This window comes from Saccoglossus kowalevskii, chromosome 12, assembly GCF_978046115.1.
Source record: "Saccoglossus kowalevskii chromosome 12, keSacKowa6.1, whole genome shotgun sequence".
NCBI classification, from domain to species: domain Eukaryota; kingdom Metazoa; phylum Hemichordata; class Enteropneusta; family Harrimaniidae; genus Saccoglossus; species Saccoglossus kowalevskii.
Window position 1 is genome coordinate 820,515 of NC_140652.1, and position 21,584 is coordinate 842,098.

Genomic DNA, 21,584 nt, shown 5'->3' on the forward strand with positions numbered 1-21,584 from the left:
AACCTTTGACCTCAAATAGAGGAAAGGATATCCGTGAGCCTTGGAGTATTGGTAATAAGTTTAAGTACATTGTAATTATACCAACACACAGTTTACCCTCAACACTAGAGAATATTGTTTGCAATAACGTTGTCGTTAATCGTCAAGGAACGTGCTATATACACAAGTTCTCATCGATTCTTCTCGAACATGGACGTCACCACCGTCACTGCGCTGTGAGTCATTTGTCGTAATCGTAACTAACTGTATAAGCTTTGCAAGTCTAAGCTTCCCAAAGAAACTATCATATTTACTTAAAGCTTAAAGCTTTAGCAACCGAAGATTTCATCTATATTTGGAAACCAGTGATTAGCAATGGCTTCTCATGAGGCGTATTTGCGTCAGAATTTGACACAGGTAATTTCAATACAGAATGCTATAGACACAACAAACCCTTCATTTTGATAAATATTTATAAATTTCACAATTCAAACTAAAATGAGGGATTTCTATTGACGAATGGAATATTTTCAAATGATGTCATTGTGCACTGTGCTTATTGATTGGGTGCTTTGATTCAACTGCCATTGAAATTTATAAATATTTCTTAAAATGAAGAAAACTATCTCAGGCATCACTACCCACCTTTATAATCCTGAGTACAGTCCTAGAGGTTGGTCTCTCGCTTATTATTCTGCCCGCAGTCCTGATAAGTCGCATAGAACAGGAATTCAACACTATGTGGAATGTTGTATCGGCAATTTAAGAGGCATTCAGCTTTGCAGCTAAAAAATAATCTGGTCAATACATCTAACTATCCCAAATACCTTAACTGGAAGCGAAATTACAGAAGAATTCCCACTAGGGTCTTTAAAATCAACATTTTCCAATGTCAACAGAAAATATACACCACCATCTTGTTCTTGACGTATTTGTGAACAAAATTTCATTTCGTTGCATAAAACTTTTGCTTTTCCCAACATTCCAGTTCTGTAGGTTAATTTTTCGGCCACAAGAAATGTGTCTATGATTGATTGCTAGATTGGTCGATAGACGCTTTGGTTAATTACAATCATGAAAATTGCAGAAAGGTCTCTACAACTTCTCAGGATTGTGGGGGTTAAAAGGTCAGTAGTAGGAGGCCAACCTACAGGACTGTTCTCAGGGCTACCCACCATATTGACATGATTTCACACACTGATATAGAAAAATGCAAATGCAGACACATTACATCGAAATGTGCACTGAATACAGCTATCCCTTACAGCTATCAAATAATGAAGACTGTGAGTGGTGGAATTGGTGTTCCCACTGTATCTATTCTTGCTATACTTGAAACCCTCATGTGAATGTTGTAGAGTTTGTTCATTCTGACATACAGTGAAAATTGCTACAATCAAAGATGAGGAAGTATGCTCTGGGTGGCGTACCATTGTCAAAGGACTCTTTATATGGGAGCGGTTCAAATAAACAATTATTAAAACATTGACATGTAAACATGACATTTCCCGCATTCACATTAGATGCAATGGTTTCATTATTATTTTATTAACTCATAACAACCTACTGGAGGAGGTTAAAGGCTACAAACGATAAAAATGAATCAAATTACAATGGCTAAAGAGTTTAAAGAACAACCAAAAGCAGACTAAATGGAATACGGAAAAAAATAAAATAAAATGAAATACCCACAACATACTATAAGCAGAATATAAAAAAACCAACCAACAAATTCAAAACGAATGAAACCACCTGTGTCCTTGAGAATTGAATTTTATCACCTTTGCATTTCTGAATGCAAAAAACATCAATGCCAAAAAAATTTGTTTTTGTCCAAACTACTATGAATTTTTGATAAGATCATAAATTAACACATGAAACAAACATTTAGAATGGAAATCACTCTAATAATGAAATATCTATGATAATAGCCAAAAATATATAGAGTACCGGTAGAAATTATAATTTGATGCAGGTTTGACCAATTTATCTACTTGTGTTGTCCATTTTCCAGTCAGAAACATGACTTTATTAATAATTCTTTGGAACTACATTGTAAGTTTGAAGCTTCCTAACCAACTAAAGAAACATGGATAAAGCTATTTTAACCACACTGTTACAGTCATTGACAGTATTGTATGTTCATGATGTGAAAACCAAATATGGGATGCTGTTGTTATATACCTACGTCAGATTTATACTTCAGAAAATATTTTAGCATGTTTACATGCCACTTTCCAAAGTCCTCAAATTATATGATTCAAAAGTATTCTTTCTGTTAAGCATGTCCTTGATTGTAACAATTGCATCACTGTACATACGTAAATATGAAGCATACAGTCTCGGCTTAGAACTAGACAACTCTGGCACCTACAACTGGGTTTCCAGGATATAACTTATACTTAAAGATCTAGATATGGACCTTTTGTGGCAGGAAGAAAAAAAGCAAAATGCGAACAATGTAAATATAGATAAAATAATATCAGAAAAACTAAAAACAAAGTTTGAAAAAAATTGTAAACAGATTTTAGACAATGATAACAAAGGGAACAATCACAAAAATAAATTGCGCACTTACACAGAACTGAAAACAGACTTTGGCTTTGAAAACTACTTATATATTAGATGTCGCATCCCTGATAGAAGTCGCAGCCATTCTTTTTGAATAATTGAGACCAAAAATTCATCATTTCTCATATGTGTAGATGCTCTAATAGAAGCCGCATTCCCCCTGTTGCATTGTACCATTTTAATAGAAGCTGAGGCTTCTAATACAGATTTTATAGTACTCATCACAGGTCATCAATGACAAAATTGAGGATTAGTGCTCACAGACTACAAATAGATACTGGGAGATATAACAATACAGATATATCTGACAAAAAATGTCTATGTTGTGAAAATAACGCCATAGAGGACGAAGAACATTTTCTTTTATTAATTAACATGTGATCGCTACGTGGGAGAAAGAAAAAAACTATCAGCTGTTATCACCCCAACATTTAGCAAATAATAAAGAAAAGTTAAAATATATTTTAAATAATAAAGAGGAGAAAACAATAATACAAATAGCAATATACATCGAGAACGGTTTCAAAACAAGAGAGGAAAAATTGAAAACATTATAGTCAGCTATCTCAAGATAAGGTCGTGTACATGCAATAGTAATCTAAACATTCACCAACACAAAATATATGTGGAAAACAATGTACTTTACCATTATTTTTTTCATTAATTTTTTTTTTTTTTTTTTTCTACTTTTATTTGCTAGTTGTTTTTTAGTCCCCGTTCGGACGCAGTCCGAAAACTGGGACTTATGTTTTGCCCTGTGTGCGTCCGTCCGTCCGTGTGTCCGTGCGTCCGTGATCACCTGTATCTCGAACATGCATGGACCAATTAAGTTCAAACTTCACTCATACATCACACATTATATGGGACATATGCACATGCATTTTTTTCATGATCCGATTAACGATAGTCGAAAAGCGGCCATTTTAAGGCCGAAAATGCATCAAAATCGCACATTTTCACCATTCCGGACCCGGATCTCAGTTATGCATGGACGGATTTTGTTCAAATTTGGTACATACATTAAACATAATAGGACCTTGCTGCACGTCATTTTTTTGGGGGGATCGGGTTCGAAATGGCCGACTGGCGGCCATTTTGTTTAAAAAAATTCAGTTCTGGATCCGTATCTGAGACATGCTTGGATTGATCAAGTTCAAACTTCACACACACAAGGTACATCATGTCACAAATATGTATGTGCATTTGTTTCATGATCTCATTAACGATAGCCAAATGGCGGCCGCTTTAAGGCCGAAAATGCATTGAAATCGCACATTTTCACCATTCCGGACCCGGATCTCAGTTATGCATGGACGGATTTCATTCAAATTTGGTACATACTTTAAACATAATAGGACCTTGATGCACGTCATTTTTTTTTTCGGATCAAGTTCGAAATGGCCGACTGGCGGCCATTTTGTTTTAAAGAATTCAGTTCTGGATCCGTATCCGAGACATGTCTGGATTGATCAAGTTCAAACTTCACACACACAAGGTACATCATGTCACAAATATGTATGTGCATTTGTTTCATGATCTCATTAACGATAGCCAAATGGGGGCTGCTTTAAGGCCGAAAATGCATTGAAATCGCACATTTTCACCATTCCGGACCCGTATCTCAGTTATGCATGGATGGATTTTGTTCAAATTTGGTACATACATTAAACATAATAGGACCTTGATGCACGTCTTTTTTTTTTCGGATCAAGTTCGAAATGGCCGACTGGCGGACATTTTGTTAAAGAATTCAGTTCTGGATCCGTATCCAAGACATGTCTGGATTGATCAAGTTCAAACTTCACACACACATGGTACATCATGTCACAAATAGATATGTGCATTTGTTTCATGATCTGCTTAACAATAGCGGAATGATGGCCATTTTAAGGCCGAAAATGCATCAAAATCACGTATTTTCACAATTCCAGAACCGGATCTCAGTCATGCATGAATGGATTTTGTTCAGATTTAGCACAATGTACATATGCAGGTGCATTTCGGTCATGATCTGCTTTGAATGTATATGTCACTCAAATATGAACGGAACGGGGACGTGTCATTGACAATGACTTGTTATTTTTATTTTTTATTTTTTTTCATTTTCCTGTGTGTATTTTTATTCTCACTTTAATTGTTTGTTTGGATGAAGCACTGTGTTAAGAGGATTAAAAAAGCAGTTTACTTTTGGTGTTGTAACCTTTACATGTATGTTGGTCCAATAAACATTCAGATAAAACATGATAAAACAAGATCAAAGTAATTGGATGAGTGTTGCCATCATTATAAGGGGTGTGTACATAGCGTGAAAAATTTTATATTTCATACCATTTACCAATTTCAATGCATATTCAAAAACAGCGACCGAAAAGCATGTGCAGTTCCCCCCTTGTGACAGGTGACCTTTCAAACACCGGAAAAAGATCAGATAATATTAAATCACCTGGCTACGCAATTACGATCTTAATTAGAAGTAACATCAGTGTTTATTAATTACTTCAAAACAATCAGCGACAAAACAGATATATCAAAGGAAATTAGTTAGTGGTTCATCCTGTGTTAGTACATCCATGCTCTCACAAACTCATTTCAGCTTTAGACACGAATAAGTGGGGCTTTACCTTAGTGTAAATCACTCAATTAATCTGGGTCCAAGTCTGTTTGAACACTATTGTTTTTGTTCAATTTTTCTTCTCCTACTGCCATTTCTTTTTCAAATAATGACCTTGAACAGTCTTTTTTGTATCCATCCTGAATTCTTATTTGTTTTTTAATAGTTGATTCTGAAAAGGTTATACAGTACCGGTAATAGTTTTTTTTTTTTATTCCATGTTTCAGTATAAATATAAAGATATGACCCATAGAGATTGTAGTAACTTACTTGGTAACTATCGAGATTTGAGACCAAAGACTGATACATATGGTGAGATGATAAGAATATTATATATTCTCTAATATTAAAATGTATATACTGCTGAGTGCTGTGATATCACTGTGTGTTCCCTTACAGTCAATATGATGTGTCACACACAGTAATTTTATGAGACACAACTAGTTATGCTGATTCTCTGTTGGACCAGTGGCACACAGAAAACTGTACATTGATGTAGTTATCTTGAAAAATATTTTACTCTTAGACTAGCTATGGAATTTCTAATTTTGGTGAAAATGGAATTCATTGCTCTGATATGTTATTGATATGATATCACTGTATGTTAGTTATTGCTATGATATCACTGTATGTTGGTTATTGCTATGATTTCACTGTATGTTGGTTATTGCTATGATATCACTGTATGTTGGTTATTGCTATTATATCACTGTATGTTGGTTATTGCTATGATATCACTGTATGTTGGTTATTGCTATGATTTCACTGTATGTTGGTTATTACTATGATATCACTGTATGTTGGTTATTGCTATGATATCACTGTATGTTGGTTATTGCTATGATATCACTGTATGTTAGTTATTGCTATGATATCACTGTATGTTAGTTATTGCTATGATATCACTGTATGTTAGTTATTGCTATGATATCACTGTATGTTAGTTATTGCTATGATTTCACTGTATGTTGGTTATTGCTATGATATCACTGTATGTTAGTTATTGCTATGATTTCACTGTATGTTGGTTATTGCTATGATATCACTGTATGTTGGTTATTGCTATGATTTCACTGTATGTTGGTTATTGCTATGATTTCACTGTATGATGGTTATTGCTATGATATCACTGTATGTTGGTTATTGCTATGATATCACTGTATGTTGGTTATTGCTATGATTTCACTGTATGTTGGTTATTGCTATGATTTCACTGTATGTTGGTTATTGCTATGATATCACTGTATGTTGGTTATTGCTATGATATCACTGTATGTTGGTTATTGCTATGATATCACTGTATGTTGGTTATTGCTATGATTTCACTGTATGTTGGTTATTACTATGATATCACTGTATGTTGGTTATTGCTATGATATCACTGTATGTTAGTTATTGCTATGATTTCACTATGTTGGTTATTGCTATGATATCACTGTATGTTGGTCATTGCTATGATATCACTGTATGTTGGTTATTGCTATGATATCACTGTATGTTGGTTATTGCTATGATATCACTGTATGTTGGTTATTGCTATGATATCACTGTATGTTGGTTATTGCTATGATTTCACTGTATGTTAGTTATTGCTATGATATCACTGTATGTTAGTTATTGATATGATATCACTGTATGTTGGTTATTGCTATGATATCACTGTATGTTGGTTATTGCTATGATTTCACTGTATGTTGGTTATTGCTATGATTTCACTGTATGTTAGTTATTGCTATGATTTCACTGTATGTTGGTTATTGCTATGATATCACTGTATGTTGGTTATTGCTATGATATCACTGTATGTTGGTTATTGCTATGATTTCACTGTATGTTGGTTATTGCTATGATTTCACTGTATGTTGGTTATTGCTATGATATCACTGTATGTTGGTTATTGCTATGATTTCACTGTATGTTGGTTATTACTATGATATCACTGTATGTTGGTTATTGCTATGATATCACTGTATGTTGGTTATTGCTATGATATCACTGTATGTTAGTTATTGCTATGATATCACTGTATGTTAGTTATTGCTATGATATCACTGTATGTTGGTTATTGCTATGATTTCACTGTATGTTGGTTATTGCTATGATATCACTATATGTTGGTTATTGCTATGATTTCACTGTATGTTGGTTATTGCTATGATATCACTGTATGTTGGTTATTGCTATGATATCACTGTATGTTGGTTATTGCTATGATATCCCTGTATGTTGGTTATTGCTATGATATCACTGTATGTTGGTTATTGCTATGATTTCACTGTATGTTGGTTATTGCTATGATTTCACTGTATGTTGGTTATTGCTATGATTTCACTGTATGTTAGTTATTGCTATGATATCACTGTATGTTAGTTATTGCTATGATATCACTGTATGTTAGTTATTGCTATGATATCACTATGTTAGTTATTGCTATGATATCACTGTATGTTAGTTATTGCTATGATATCACTGTATGTTAGTTATTGCTATGATATCACTGTATGTTAGTTATTGCTATGATATCACTGTATGTTGGTTATTGCTATGATATCACTGTATGTTGGTTATTGCTATGATATCACTGTATGTTGGTCATTGCTATGATATCACTGTATGTTAGTTATTGCTGTGATATCACTGTATGTTGGTCATTGCTATGATATCACTATATGTTGGTTATTGCTATGATATCACTGTATGTTAGTTATTGCTATGATATTACTGTGGATGATAAAGAGTGTAAGAGACCACTTATTTGGGAAAATAGTGTCCTTGTTAGTGGGAACATTAAGCTGTTAAGTAATTTGTGCTGTTTCATTTCTTTGGTAGTTTTCAATGATGGAGCCAAGAAGCCACTGTTGAGTCTTGAAGGTACAATACCAGTACAATATAAAGGTAACACAACATGTCTTCTCAAGTGCAACAATGTGAAACACTCATTTTGTTTTACATGGTATCATTTGTTGTCAATGTGTAATTTATTTAGACAAACTGTCTACCCACATTTGCTTCAGCATATCTTTGGAATTTAACAATTGGAGTGTTCATGGAGATTTAACCTATTAAAATAAGAACAAAAAAATTATGTTTTTTTTAATTGTTATGTAATTATTGATCTCAACATGAGTCATCAACTTTGGGATTTTTATTATGGACATTTGTTCTAGTAAAAAACTCACAAAATTGGTGTTTTTGAAATCCATGCTAAAACGCAAAAAAATACTCTAGAGTTGTGTATTAGAACTTCATGCTCAAACTTGTAATGTTTATTTACAATCAGAAAACCATGCAAACCATGAATAAAAGTCAGTGCCTAATGAAGTCATTCTAACTCAACAGTATTCTTAGTTATTTTATAATTCAAGGTGACAGTTTTTTTATCAGATTTATCACATATTTAGATTCTTGTATTCCACATTGTTTCTGCTCGGTACATACCCCATAAACCATGCATGCAATGCCTAAACATTTCCCTGTTTGTACCAATATTCATTGGATTTCTTATTTCTTAAACCTGATCTACAAAAATATTAATAATGCATACATTGATTGAGTAGTGATCTGACAAAGTTATTGATTTATTTATTTATTTATCAGGTGCAACATACAATATTCCAATATGTATTTGGCTAATGGACACTCATCCATATAATGCTCCAATGTGTTTTGTGAAACCAACACATGATATGCTGGTGAAACCTTCTCGAAATGTGGATGCCAATGGCCGGATCTATTTACCCTACCTCCATGAATGGAGACATGTAAGTTGTAACATCACATACAACTCCTTGAACACATCAAAACACATAGAACACATCAAAATTTATTTAACTCATCAAACTTTGAAATATAAAAACTCACCAGTATTGTGTTGCCATAGGATGCATTGTCTTAGCACAGATCTGTTTAATACAAATAATAATAAATAATAATAATAAACAGTTTTTCACAACTCATAAAATACAATGCAATTGTTGATACATAACAAAGTCATCATGAAAGTCATCGTCAGTTAACAATGAAAATGGGAGAAAAATCAGTTTGTGAATATCCAATATTGCAGGTTATCGTTATTGATGACAGTTATTATTCAGAAATGAGATTGGATTTATATTTGGATTTAAACATGTTAATATTATTAATACTTTTCAAGTCACAGCTCAGTTGATTCCATAGTTTTATTCCTTCTTGCTTTGTCAATTTCTGAATTAATGAAGTTCTTGCACTATCAACATGGAAATTGTTTTTGTATCGTGTATCATAATTATGGATTTCTTTATTTTTAATGAAAATTTGACTTTCAACTCTGAACATAAACACCTGTTTTACACCTGGTGTTTATTCACACAACTTGATACTTCTTTTTACAACTTTTTAATCACATATTTCAGTGAAATACTGTTGAGTGATTAATATTAATGTTACACACAATTAAATCTGTGCTACCACGCATGGAATTTGTAGTGTTAACTGAATGCGAATAATGCAGTTTTCGAATCAGTTTATTAATTTAGGTCTGTGCATCTGGATCTATTTCTCAGACATGCTTTGACCGATACCCCAAATGTGAAAGTGTGTAATAAAACAATAGGTCAATGATATGATATAATCTCTTCATTTTATTTGATTTCATTAAATTGTTTATTTCATTGCAGCCAGCATCTGATTTGATTAGCTTAGTACAAGTTTTGTGTGTTGTTTTTGGTGAGAACTCTCCTGTTTATTCAAAGTCTGCGGCTCCAGCCAGACCTGCTTATCCTCCAGGACAGTCTCCAAGTAGTGGTGGTGCTTTGCCATACCCACCAACTAGTAAGTGTTACGCTATGATCATTACATGATATAGGAGTGGAAATGGTGCTTGCTGTGTATAACTGTCTTCATTAGGGACGACGTCAAAAGATCGATGTCGGATAAAATACTTATTTCCTTTAGTTTTGGGGTGGGGGGTTTTGACCTCAAAAAGTTTCCATCCTACAAAACGATTTTATTTTTTAATGAAGTCAAACAAATCTTGGAGTATTTGTAGTTTGTTTTTTTCTATCTAATCATGGACAGAAATAACCGAAAAGGGAAAAAAAAAAGAAAAATGGTTTGGTTCGAGTGTGAATCTGTGCGTCAAATGAGGTGCATTTGTAAAATCTTTTTACACCCACCCGACAACCAACTGCTATGCAATACTACTGTCCGATTATCAATTTGTATTTAATGGTGAATGTAGTCTGACGCCATGACCAATATTTATCAATTAAGTTTCAGTAGGGGGGGTTTGGAAAAAAACTAAAGGAATTAAGTTTTTTATCCGACATCGATCTTTTGACGTCGTCCCTTATAAAGTTAACAAATAGTGATTATTTATAAAAACTACTTCACAGCAATAAGTGACCAAGCAAATATAGTTTGCATCGTCATGTATTAAAATTTTATATACAGAATATAGTTTTCTATGCACAAAGAAATATAGATGAGGTAAAATCAAATACAGTCACAGTGTGGTTAATAATAAGGTCAAGTACAGACAGTGTGGTTAATAATAAGGTCAAGTACAGACAATGTGGTTAATAATGAGGTCAGGTACAGACAATGTGGTTAATAATGAGGTCAAGTACACTGAAAGTGTGGTTAATAATGAGGTCAGGTACAGACAATGTGGTTAATAATAAGGTCAAGTACAGACAATGTGGTTAATAATAAGGTCAAGTACAGACAGTGTGGTTAATAATAAGGTCAAGTACAGACAATGTGGTTAATAATGAGGTCAGGTACAGACAATGTGGTTAATAATGAGGTCAAGTACACTGAAAGTGTGGTTAATAATGAGGTCAAGTACAGACAATGTGGTTAATAATAAGGTCAAGTACAGACAATGTGGTTAATAATGAGGTCAAGTACAGACAATGTGGTTAATAATACGGTCAAGTACAGACAGTGTGGTTAATAATGAGGTCAAGTACAGACACTGGTTAATAATACAGTCAAGTACAGACAATGTGGTTAATAATAAGGTCAGGTACAGACAATGTGGTTAATAATAAGGTCAAGTACAGACAATGTGGTTAATAATACGGTCAGGTACAGACAATGTGGTTAATAATAAGGTCAAGTACAGACAATGTGGTTAATAATGAGGTCAGGTACAGACAATGTGGTTAATAATGAGGTCAGGTACAGACAATGTGGTTAATAATAAGGTCAAGTACAGACAATGTGGTTAATAATGAGGTCAGGTACAGACAATGTGGTTAATAATAAGGTCAAGTACAGACAATGTGGTTAATAATAAGGTCAACTACAGACAATGTGGTTAATAATAAGGTCAGGTACAGACAATGTGGTTAATAATAAGGTCAAGTACAGACAATGTGGTTAATAATGAGGTCAAGTACAGACAATGTGGTTAATAATGAGGTCAAGTACAGACAATGTAGTTAATAATGAGGTCAGGTACAGACAATGTGGTTAATAATACAGTCAAGTACAGACACTGTGGTTAATAATACAGTCAAGTACAGACAATGTGGTTAATAATAAGGTCAGGTACAGACAATGTGGTTAATAATAAGGTCAAGTACAGACAATGTGGTTAATAATGAGGTCAGGTACAGACAATGTGGTTAATAATGAGGTCAGGTACAGACAATGTGGTTAATAATAAGGTCAGGTACAGACAATGTGGTTAATAATAAGGTCAAGTACAGACAATGTGGTTAATAATGAGGTCAGGTACAGACAATGTGGTTAATAATAAGGTCAAGTACAGACAATGTGGTTAATAATGAGGTCAAGTACAGACAATGTGGTTAATAATGAGGTCAAATACATACAATGTGGTTAATAATAAGGTCAAGTACAGACAATGTAGTTAATAATGAGGTCAGGTACAGACAATGTGGTTAATAATAAGGTCAGGTACAGACAATGTGGTTAATAATAAGGTCAAGTACAGACAATGTGGTTAATAATAAGGTCAAGTACAGACAATGTGGTTAATAATGAGGTCAGGTACAGACAATGTGGTTAATAATAAGGTCAAGTACAGACAATGTGGTTAATAATGAGGTCAAGTACAGACAATGTGGTTAATAATAAGGTCAAGTACAGACAATGTAGTTAATAATGAGGTCAAGTACAGACAATGTGGTTGATAATAAGGTCAGGTACAGACAATGTGGTTAATAATAAGGTCAGGTACAGACAATGTGGTTAATAATAAGGTCAAGTACAGACAATGTGGTTAATAATGAGGTCAGGTACAGACAATGTGGTTAATAATGAGGTCAAGTACACTGAAAGTGTGGTTAATAATGAGGTCAGGTACAGACAATGTGATTAATAATAAGGTCAAGTACAGACAATGTGGTTAATAATGAGGTCAAGTACAGACAATGTGGTTAATAATACGGTCAAGTACAGACAGTGTGGTTAATAATGAGGTCAAGTACAGACACTGTGGTTAATAATACAGTCAAGTACAGACAATGTGGTTAATAATAAGGTCAGGTACAGACAATGTGGTTAATAATAAGGTCAAGTACAGACAATGTGGGTAATAATGAGGTCAGGTACAGACAATGTGGTTAATAATGAGGTCAAGTACACTGAAAGTGTGGTTAATAATGAGGTCAGGTACAGACAATGTGGTTAATAATAAGGTCAAGTACAGACAATGTGGTTAATAATGAGGTCAGGTACAGACATTGTTGTTAATAATAAGGTCAAGTACAGACAGTGTTGTTAATAATAAGGTCAAGTACAGACAATGTGGTTAATAATGAGGTCAGGTACAGACAATGTGGTTAATAATGAGGTCAAGTACACAGAAAGTGTGGTTAATAATGAGGTCAGGTACAGACAACGTGGTTAATAATAAGGTCAAGTACAGACAATGTGGTTAATAATGAGGTCAAGTACAGACAATGTGGTTAATAATACGGTCAAGTACAGACAGTGTGGTTAATAATGAGGTCAAGTACAGACAGTGTTGTTAATAATAAGGTCAAGTACAGACAATGTGGATAATCATGAGGTCAAGTACAGACAATGTGGTTAATAATGAGGTCAAGTACAGACAATGTGGTTAATAATGAGGTCAAGTACAGACAATGTGGTTAATAATGAGGTCAGGTACAGACAATGTGGTTAATAATAAGGTCAAGTACAGAAATTGTTGTTAATAATGAGGTCAGGTACAGACAATGTGGTTAATAATAAGGTCAAGTACAGACAATGTAGTTAATAATGAGGTCAAGTACAGACAATGTGGTTGATAATAAGGTCAGGTAAAGACAATGTGGTTAATAATAAGGTCAGGTACAGACAATGTGGTTAATAATAAGGTCAAGTACAGACAATGTGGTTAATAATGAGGTCAGGTACAGACAATGTGGTTAATAATGAGGTCAAGTACACTGAAAGTGTGGTTAATAATGAGGTCAGGTACAGACAATGTGGTTAATAATAAGGTCAAGTACAGACAATGTGGTTAATAATGAGGTCAAGTACAGACAATGTGGTTAATAATACGGTCAAGTACAGACAGTGTGGTTAATAATGAGGTCAAGTACAGACACTGTGGTTAATAATACAGTCAAGTACAGACAATGTGGTTAATAATAAGGTCAGGTACAGACAATGTGGTTAATAATAAGGTCAAGTACAGACAATGTGGTTAATAATGAGGTCAGGTACAGACAATGTGGTTAATAATGAGGTCAAGTACACTGAAAGTGTGGTTAATAATGAGGTCAGGTACAGACAACGTGGTTAATAATAAGGTCAAGTACAGACAATGTGGTTAATAATGAGGTCAGGTACAGACAATGTTGTTAATAATAAGGTCAAGTACAGACAGTGTTGTTAATAATAAGGTCAAGTACAGACAATGTGGTTAATAATGAGGTCAGGTACAGACAATGTGGTTAATAATGAGGTCAAGTACACTGAAAGTGTGGTTAATAATGAGGTCAGGTACAGACAACGTGGTTAATAATAAGGTCAAGTACAGACAATGTGGTTAATAATGAGGTCAAGTACAGACAATGTGGTTAATAATACGGTCAAGTACAGACAGTGTGGTTAATAATGAGGTCAAGTACAGACAGTGTTGTTAATAATAAGGTCAAGTACAGACAATGTGGTTAATCATGAGGTCAAGTACAGACAATGTGGTTAATAATGAGGTCAAGTACAGACAATGTGGTTAATAATGAGGTCAAGTACAGACAATGTGGTTAATAATGAGGTCAGGTACAGACAATGTGGTTAATAATAAGGTCAAGTACAGAAATTGTTGTTAATAATGAAGTCAGGTACAGACAATGTGGTTAATAATAAGGTCAAGTACAGACAATGTGGTTGATAATGAGGTCAGGTACAGACAATGTGGTTAATAATAAGGTCAGGTACAGACACTGGTTAATAATACAGTCAAGTACAGACAATGTGGTTAATAATAAGGTCAGGTACAGACAATGTGGTTAATAATAAGGTCAAGTACAGACAATGTGGTTAATAATGAGGTCAGGTACAGACAATGTGGTTAATAATGAGGTCAGGTACAGACAATGTGGTTAATAATAAGGTCAGGTACAGAAATTGTTGTTAATAATAAGGTCAAGTACAGACAATGTGGTTAATAATAAGGTCAAGTACAGACAGTGTTGTTAATAATAAGGTCAAGTACAGACAATGTGGTTAATAATACGGTCAAGTAGACAATGTGGTTAATAATAAGGTCAAGTACAGACAGTGTTGTTAATAATAAGGTCAAGTACAGACAATGTGGTTGATAATAAGGTCAAGTACAGACAATGTGGTTAATAATAAGGTCAGGTACAGACAATGTGGTTAATAATGAGGTCAAGTACAGACAATGTAGTTAATAATGAGGTCAGGTAGACAATGTGGTTAATAATGAGGTCAGGTACAGACAATGTGGTTAATAATGAGGTCAAGTACAGACAATGTGGTTAATAATGAGGTCAAGTACAGACAATGTGTTTGATAATAAGGTCAAGTACACTGAAAGTGCGGTTAATAATGAGGTCAAGTACAATGTGTTTGATAATGAGGTCAAGTACACTGAAAGTGCGGTTAATAATGAGGTCAAGTACAGACAATGCAGATAATAATGAGGTCAAGTGCAGACAATGCGGATAATAATGAGGTCAAGTACAGACAATGTGTTTGATAATAAGGTCAAGTACACTGAAAGTGTGGTTAATAATGAGGTCAAGTACAGACAGTGTGTTTGATAATAAGGTCAAGTACACTGAAAGTGCGGTTAATAATGAGGTCAAGTACAGACAATGCGGATAATAATGAGGTCAAGTACAGACAATGTGTTTGATAATAAGGTCAAGTACACTGAAAGTGTGGTTAATAATGAGGTCAAGTACAGACAATGTATTTGATAATAAGGTCAAGTACACTGAAAGTGTGGTTAATAATGAATTCAAGTACAGTGTATTTGATAATAAGGTCAAGTACACTGAAAGTGTGGTTAATAATGAGGTCAAGTACAGACAGTGTGTTTGATAATAAGGTCAAGTATACTGAAAGTGTGGTTAATAATGAGGTCAAGTACAGACAGTGTGTTTGATAATAAGGTCAAGTACTGATAATAAGATCAAGTACACTGAAAGTGTGGTTAATAATGAGGTCAAGTACAGACAGTGTGTTTGATAATAAGGTCAAGTACTGATAATAAGATCAAGTACACTGAAAGTGTGGTTAATAATGAGGTCAAGTACAGTGTATTTGATAATAAGGTCAAGTACACTGAAAGTGTGGTTAATAATGAGGTCAAGTACAGACAGTGTGTTTGATAATAAGGTCAAGTATACTGAAAGTGTGGTTAATAATGAGGTCAAGTACAGACAGTAAGTTTGAAAATAAGGTCAAGTACTGATAATAAGGTCAAGTACACTGAAAGTGTGGTTAATAATGAGGTCAAGTACAGTGTGTTTGATAATACGGTCAAGTACTGATAATAAGATCAAGTACACTGAAAGTGTGGTTAATAATGAGGTCAAGTACAGACAGTGTGTTTGATAATAAGGTCAAGTACACTGAAAGTGTGGTTCATAATGAGGTCAAGTACAGAGCGTGTGTTTGATAATAAGGTCAAGTACACTGAAAGTGCGGTTAATAATGAGGTCAAGTACAGACAGTGTGTTTGATAATAAGGTCAAGTACACTGAAAGTGTGGTTAATAATGAGGTCAAGTACAGACTGTGTTTGATAATAAGGTCAAGTACACTGAAAGTGTGGTTAATAATGAGGTCAAGTACAGACAGTGTGTTTGATAATAAGGTCAAGTACACTGAAAGTGTGGTTAATAATGAGGTTAAGTACAGACAGTGTGTTTGATAATAAGGTCAAGTACACTGAAAGTGTGGTTAATAATGAGGTCAAGTACAGACAGTGTGTTTGATAATAAGGTCAAGTATACTGAAAGTGTGGTTAATAATGAGGTCAAGTACAGACAGTGTGTTTGATAATAAGGTCAAGTACACTGAAAGTGTGGTTAATAATGAGGTCAAGTACAGACAGTGTGTTTGATAATAAGGTCAAGTACACTGAAAGTGTGGTTAATAATGAGGTCAAGTACAGAGCGTGTGTTTGATAATAAGGTCAAGTACACTGAAAGTGCGGTTAATAATGAGGTCAAGTACAGACAGTGTGTTTGATAATAAGGTCAAGTACACTGAAAGTGTGGTTAATAATGAGGTCAAGTACATACAGTGTGTTTGATAATAAGGTCAAGTACACTGAAAGTGTGGTTAATAATGAGGTCAAGTACAGACAGTGTGTTTGATAATAAGGTCAAGTACACTGAAAGTGTGGTTAATATTGAGGTCAAGTATACTAAAAGTGTGATTAATAATTCATTTACTATAATTCTCTTTGCAGGTAATGTGACACCAGGCTACCCAGCATCCACTGCTGCTTATCCAACTCCTGGTTATCCTGCTCCTGGTAACACTGGATATACACCATACCCTACAACTGGGTATCCTACTTCTCAATATCCAGCCTACAACCAGACAAGCAATCCTCCATATCCGTCATCAGGTTATCCCACAGGTGAGTGTTATATGTATCTCTGCTTGTGCCACAGATTATCATGTGTGAATGTTTCCATCGTGCCATACATTGCAGTCTGAGTACTATATGGGGAGCATTTCACATGATATGAATAACTGTCTGACTAAACTAGTTTGACAGAAAGTGCATGTGCAAGTTGTAGATGTTTGGTGACACAGTTCAGACATTGCAACAAAATTGTGATTACATCAGCTTCACCTTCCATGGATGATATTTGTTGTGGATTGGCACAGGCCACCATGACCCATCCTGATGTGATCCAACCCACCATGATCTAATTTGACGTAGTCCTACCCAATATGACTAAAATCATCAGGACCCAACCCACCATGATCCAATTTGATGTAGTCCTACCCAATATGACTAAAATCATCAGGACCCAACCCACCATGACCCAACCTGATGTGATCTAACCCACCGTGATCTAATTTGACATAGTCCTACCCACTATGACTAAAATCATCAGAACCCAACCCACCATGACCCAACCTGATGTGATCTAACCCACCATGATCCAATTTGACGTAGTCCTACCCACTATGACCAAAATCATCAGGACCCAACCCACCATGATCCAATTTGATGTAGTCCTACCCACTATGACCAAAATCATCAGGACCCAACCCACAATGACCCAACCTGATGTGATCTAACCCACCTTGATCCAATTTGACGTAGTCCTACCCACTATAACCAAAATCATCAGGACCCAACCCACCATGATCCAATTTGACGTAGTTCTACCCACTATGACCAAAATCATCAGGACCCAACCTGATGTGATCTAACCCACCATGATCCAATTTGATGTAGTCCTACCTTCTATGACCCAAATCATCAGGACCCAACCCACAATGACCCAACCTGATGTGATCCAACCCATCATAACCCAACCTGATGTGATTCACCCCACGATGATCCAATCCACCATGATCTAATTTGATGTAGTCCTACCTACTATGATCAAAATCATCAGTACCCAACCCACAATGACCCCGCCTGATGTGTTCCAACCCATCATAACCCAACCTGATGTGATTCACCCCACGATGATCCAATCCACCATGATCTAATTTGATGTAGTCCTACCTACTATGATCAAAATCATCAGTACCCAACCCACAATGACCCCGCCTGATGTGTTCCAACCCATCATGACCCAACTTGATGTGACCCAAGCCACCAGAAACATGACCGATTCGACCATGCAGCCCGCCATGATCCAAGCTCATATGCGTGTTTCTTTGTATAGGTTCCACACCTCATGCTGCTGTGACACACCAATCTAGTATCTCGGAAGATCAAATCAAAGCATCATTGATATCTGCTGTAGAAGATAAACTCAAACGTAGAATGAAAGAAACATTTGAACAAGCACAGGTACTACATGACAGATATATTTCTCTCCAAAAATATAAAAAGTCAAATGAATGTATTTGTAAATATTATTATTATTATTATTACATTGATCTGTTTTTTTGTTTTCAGGCTGAAATGGATGTATTGAATTCAACACAAGAAAAACTCAAAAGGGGACAAAGAACATTAGAAGAAATGATACAGAACCTAGAAAAAGAACAGGTATTCAATGAATGAACTTGTTAGGACTTTTGCGGCCTGACATATGTGGCCTGATGTTTGTGGGTATCAGTTATATTCACTTGTGCTATAGTGTATCTATATGATGTATCCATAGTATACATCGCATCAGAAAGCAAAATAATTGCCATACTCTACAAACATCAGAGGCTGTGATGTTTTGTCATAGTACATTATTGCATATATACACACATACAATAATAATGTCATCTGATCAGATATGGCCGACTGCTGACAATTAAATCAGGTATTGTGGCATGTCTGGAACCTGGGCATGTGTTGTTCAATTTTCTGCAAACCTGGTGGAAAGAGAAAGTACTGAAGGTTGATGCCTGTCACTTGACGACTCATGTGCTTTATATCCCAGTACATGTATATGCGTAAATCTTAGATAGCAATACAATAGATATGTCAAAAATTCACTATGCCCAGGATAAGCTGAATTATCTTCAAATGTGTATAGTTTAAGGATTGAACACAAATAAAGTATGTGCTTTGGTCATTTTATAGAAAGGAACCTTTCTACTAATAATGTGTGCTATGCTGTTGACATTGGTTTTCTTGCTATAAACATGATATTATTTATTGTCACACAGTAGATGCCAAAACTTGAATTTGGTGTGAGCTTCCTTTCCTACTTTCAATTATGTATATAGTTAAAACACTGATAATTGTTTTTTTAATTTTTACTCACTTCATAACAAACAACAAAATTCAATATATCTATCTTATTATAGTGATTTTATTGATGCAAGCATTGATGCAATCAAGTATTTTCCCGTTGTGCACTGGCTGCTATATTCTGGAAATGACAGTTTGTTTTTGATTTCTAGATTGATGTTGAAAAAAATATTAAATTATTGACAGAAAAGGATGATGAAATAAAGAAAGTTTTAGCAAAGATGGAAAATGAAGAGGAGATAAACATTGATGAAGCTGTTGTACCCACGGCAACATTATATAAGCAGTACGTATATCCAGACTTTATTTTTAATACATGTATATATTATTCATTTCAATTAAGCTAATTATGATTTGACTTTTCTATTTAGATTATTAAATCTTTTTGCCGAGGAGAATGCCATTGAAGACACCATTTACTACTTGGGAGAAGCTCTAAGAAAAAGTGTCATTGGAATTGATGAATTCCTCAAAGTAAGTATTCACACATACATTCTAACATGATATAAATTCCTTAACAAAATAACTGTACAGTCAAACTTTGTTCATAGCATGACTCTAGTTATTTGTTCATAGCGAGTAAAAAGGCGGACAAAGAAAAAAAGATGGGAGTATCAAGTCCTGTGCAATTTTCAGGTCATTTACATGGCTGTTAAAATTCAATAGTTGAAGTATTCAAAATAGTTCAATACTGAAATTGACAATCAGATAATTCTTTGGACAAACATTGGTATGGCATTTGTACTTTTGAATTCACCTATATCTAAGCTTTCAGATGATGTATAGGTTGTTATAGTAACATCCTCAGTTAAAGAATGTCTTAATCACAGATCAAAACATGTTTTCCCCTCATTGCTACTGGTACCTTAAAGTAATGAATTTTGTCTCATTTTAGCATGTGAGAGATCTATCGAGAAGACAGTTCATTTGTAGAGCTCTGATGCAGAAAGCCAGACAGAAGGCAGGACTCAGTGAAGTTGCTGTACATTGAGTTGGTGTGATTATTAGCATTCAGTGTTTGTGCAATGTATATTTGTCTAGTACTTTTATATGTTGTAACATTTAAGGCTATGGAGAAAGTATTGTAACCAGTGATAAGTAGCTGACATCTGTTATATTATGTAATACTCATGTATATGAAAAGAATATACTTTATCAAACATTTATGCACATTGATACCATATATTGAATTATTACAGTAGCAACATTGATAACAACTTTGATTACTACGGTGAAAACGTTGATTACTACCGTAATGACATTGATTACTATAGGATACAAGTTATGTATGTACTACTACAGTAACACATTTGATTACTACAGTAATGACTTTAATTACATCCATAAAGACTACAGTAATGGCTTTGGTTACTGTCGTAATGACTTTTATTACAACCATAATGACTTGGATTACTACAGTAATGACTTTGATTACCACAGTAATGACCATGGTTACCACAGTAATGACTTTGGTTACAACAGTAATGACTTTGATTACCACAGGAATGACCTTGGTTACCACAGTAATGGCTTTGATTACCACAGGAATGACCTTGGTTACCACAGTAATGACTTTGGTTACCACAGTAATGACTTTGGTTACAACAGTAATGGCTTTGGTTACTGCCGTAATGACTTTTATTACAACCGCAATGACTTGGATTACTACAGTAATGACTGATTACATCAGTAATGGCTTTGATTACAACAGTAATGGCTTTGGTTACTGTCGTAATGACTTTGATTACAACCATAATGACTTGGATTACTACAGTAATGACTTTGATTACCACAGTAATGACCATGGTTACTACAGTAATGACTTTGGTTACAACAGTAATGACTTTGATTACCACAGGAATGACCTTGGTTACCACAGTAATGGCTTTGATTACCACAGGAATGACCTTGGTTACCACAGTAATGACTTTGGTTACCACAGTAATGACTTTGGTTACAACAGTAATGGCTTTGGTTACTGCCGTAATGACTTTTATTACAACCGCAATGACTTGGATTACTACAGTAATGACTGATT

The 21,584-nt window shown here is 34.6% G+C and overlaps 1 protein-coding gene across 1 annotated transcript; it reads left to right on the forward strand.

Moving 5' to 3' along the window:
• Positions 1 to 12: 12 nt before the first annotated feature.
• On the forward strand, positions 13 to 20,722 carry LOC100367624 (tumor susceptibility gene 101 protein-like). The gene is made up of 11 exons (XM_006819235.3): positions 13 to 396; positions 5,389 to 5,473; positions 7,991 to 8,056; positions 8,759 to 8,922; positions 9,817 to 9,970; positions 17,072 to 17,245; positions 18,519 to 18,646; positions 18,755 to 18,847; positions 19,699 to 19,832; positions 19,918 to 20,020; positions 20,442 to 20,722. Exons 1-11 carry the CDS (start codon positions 355 to 357, stop codon positions 20,535 to 20,537), a joined length of 1,239 nt encoding a protein of 412 aa, XP_006819298.1. The 5' UTR covers positions 13 to 354; the 3' UTR covers positions 20,538 to 20,722.
• Positions 20,723 to 21,584: the final 862 nt, after the last annotated feature.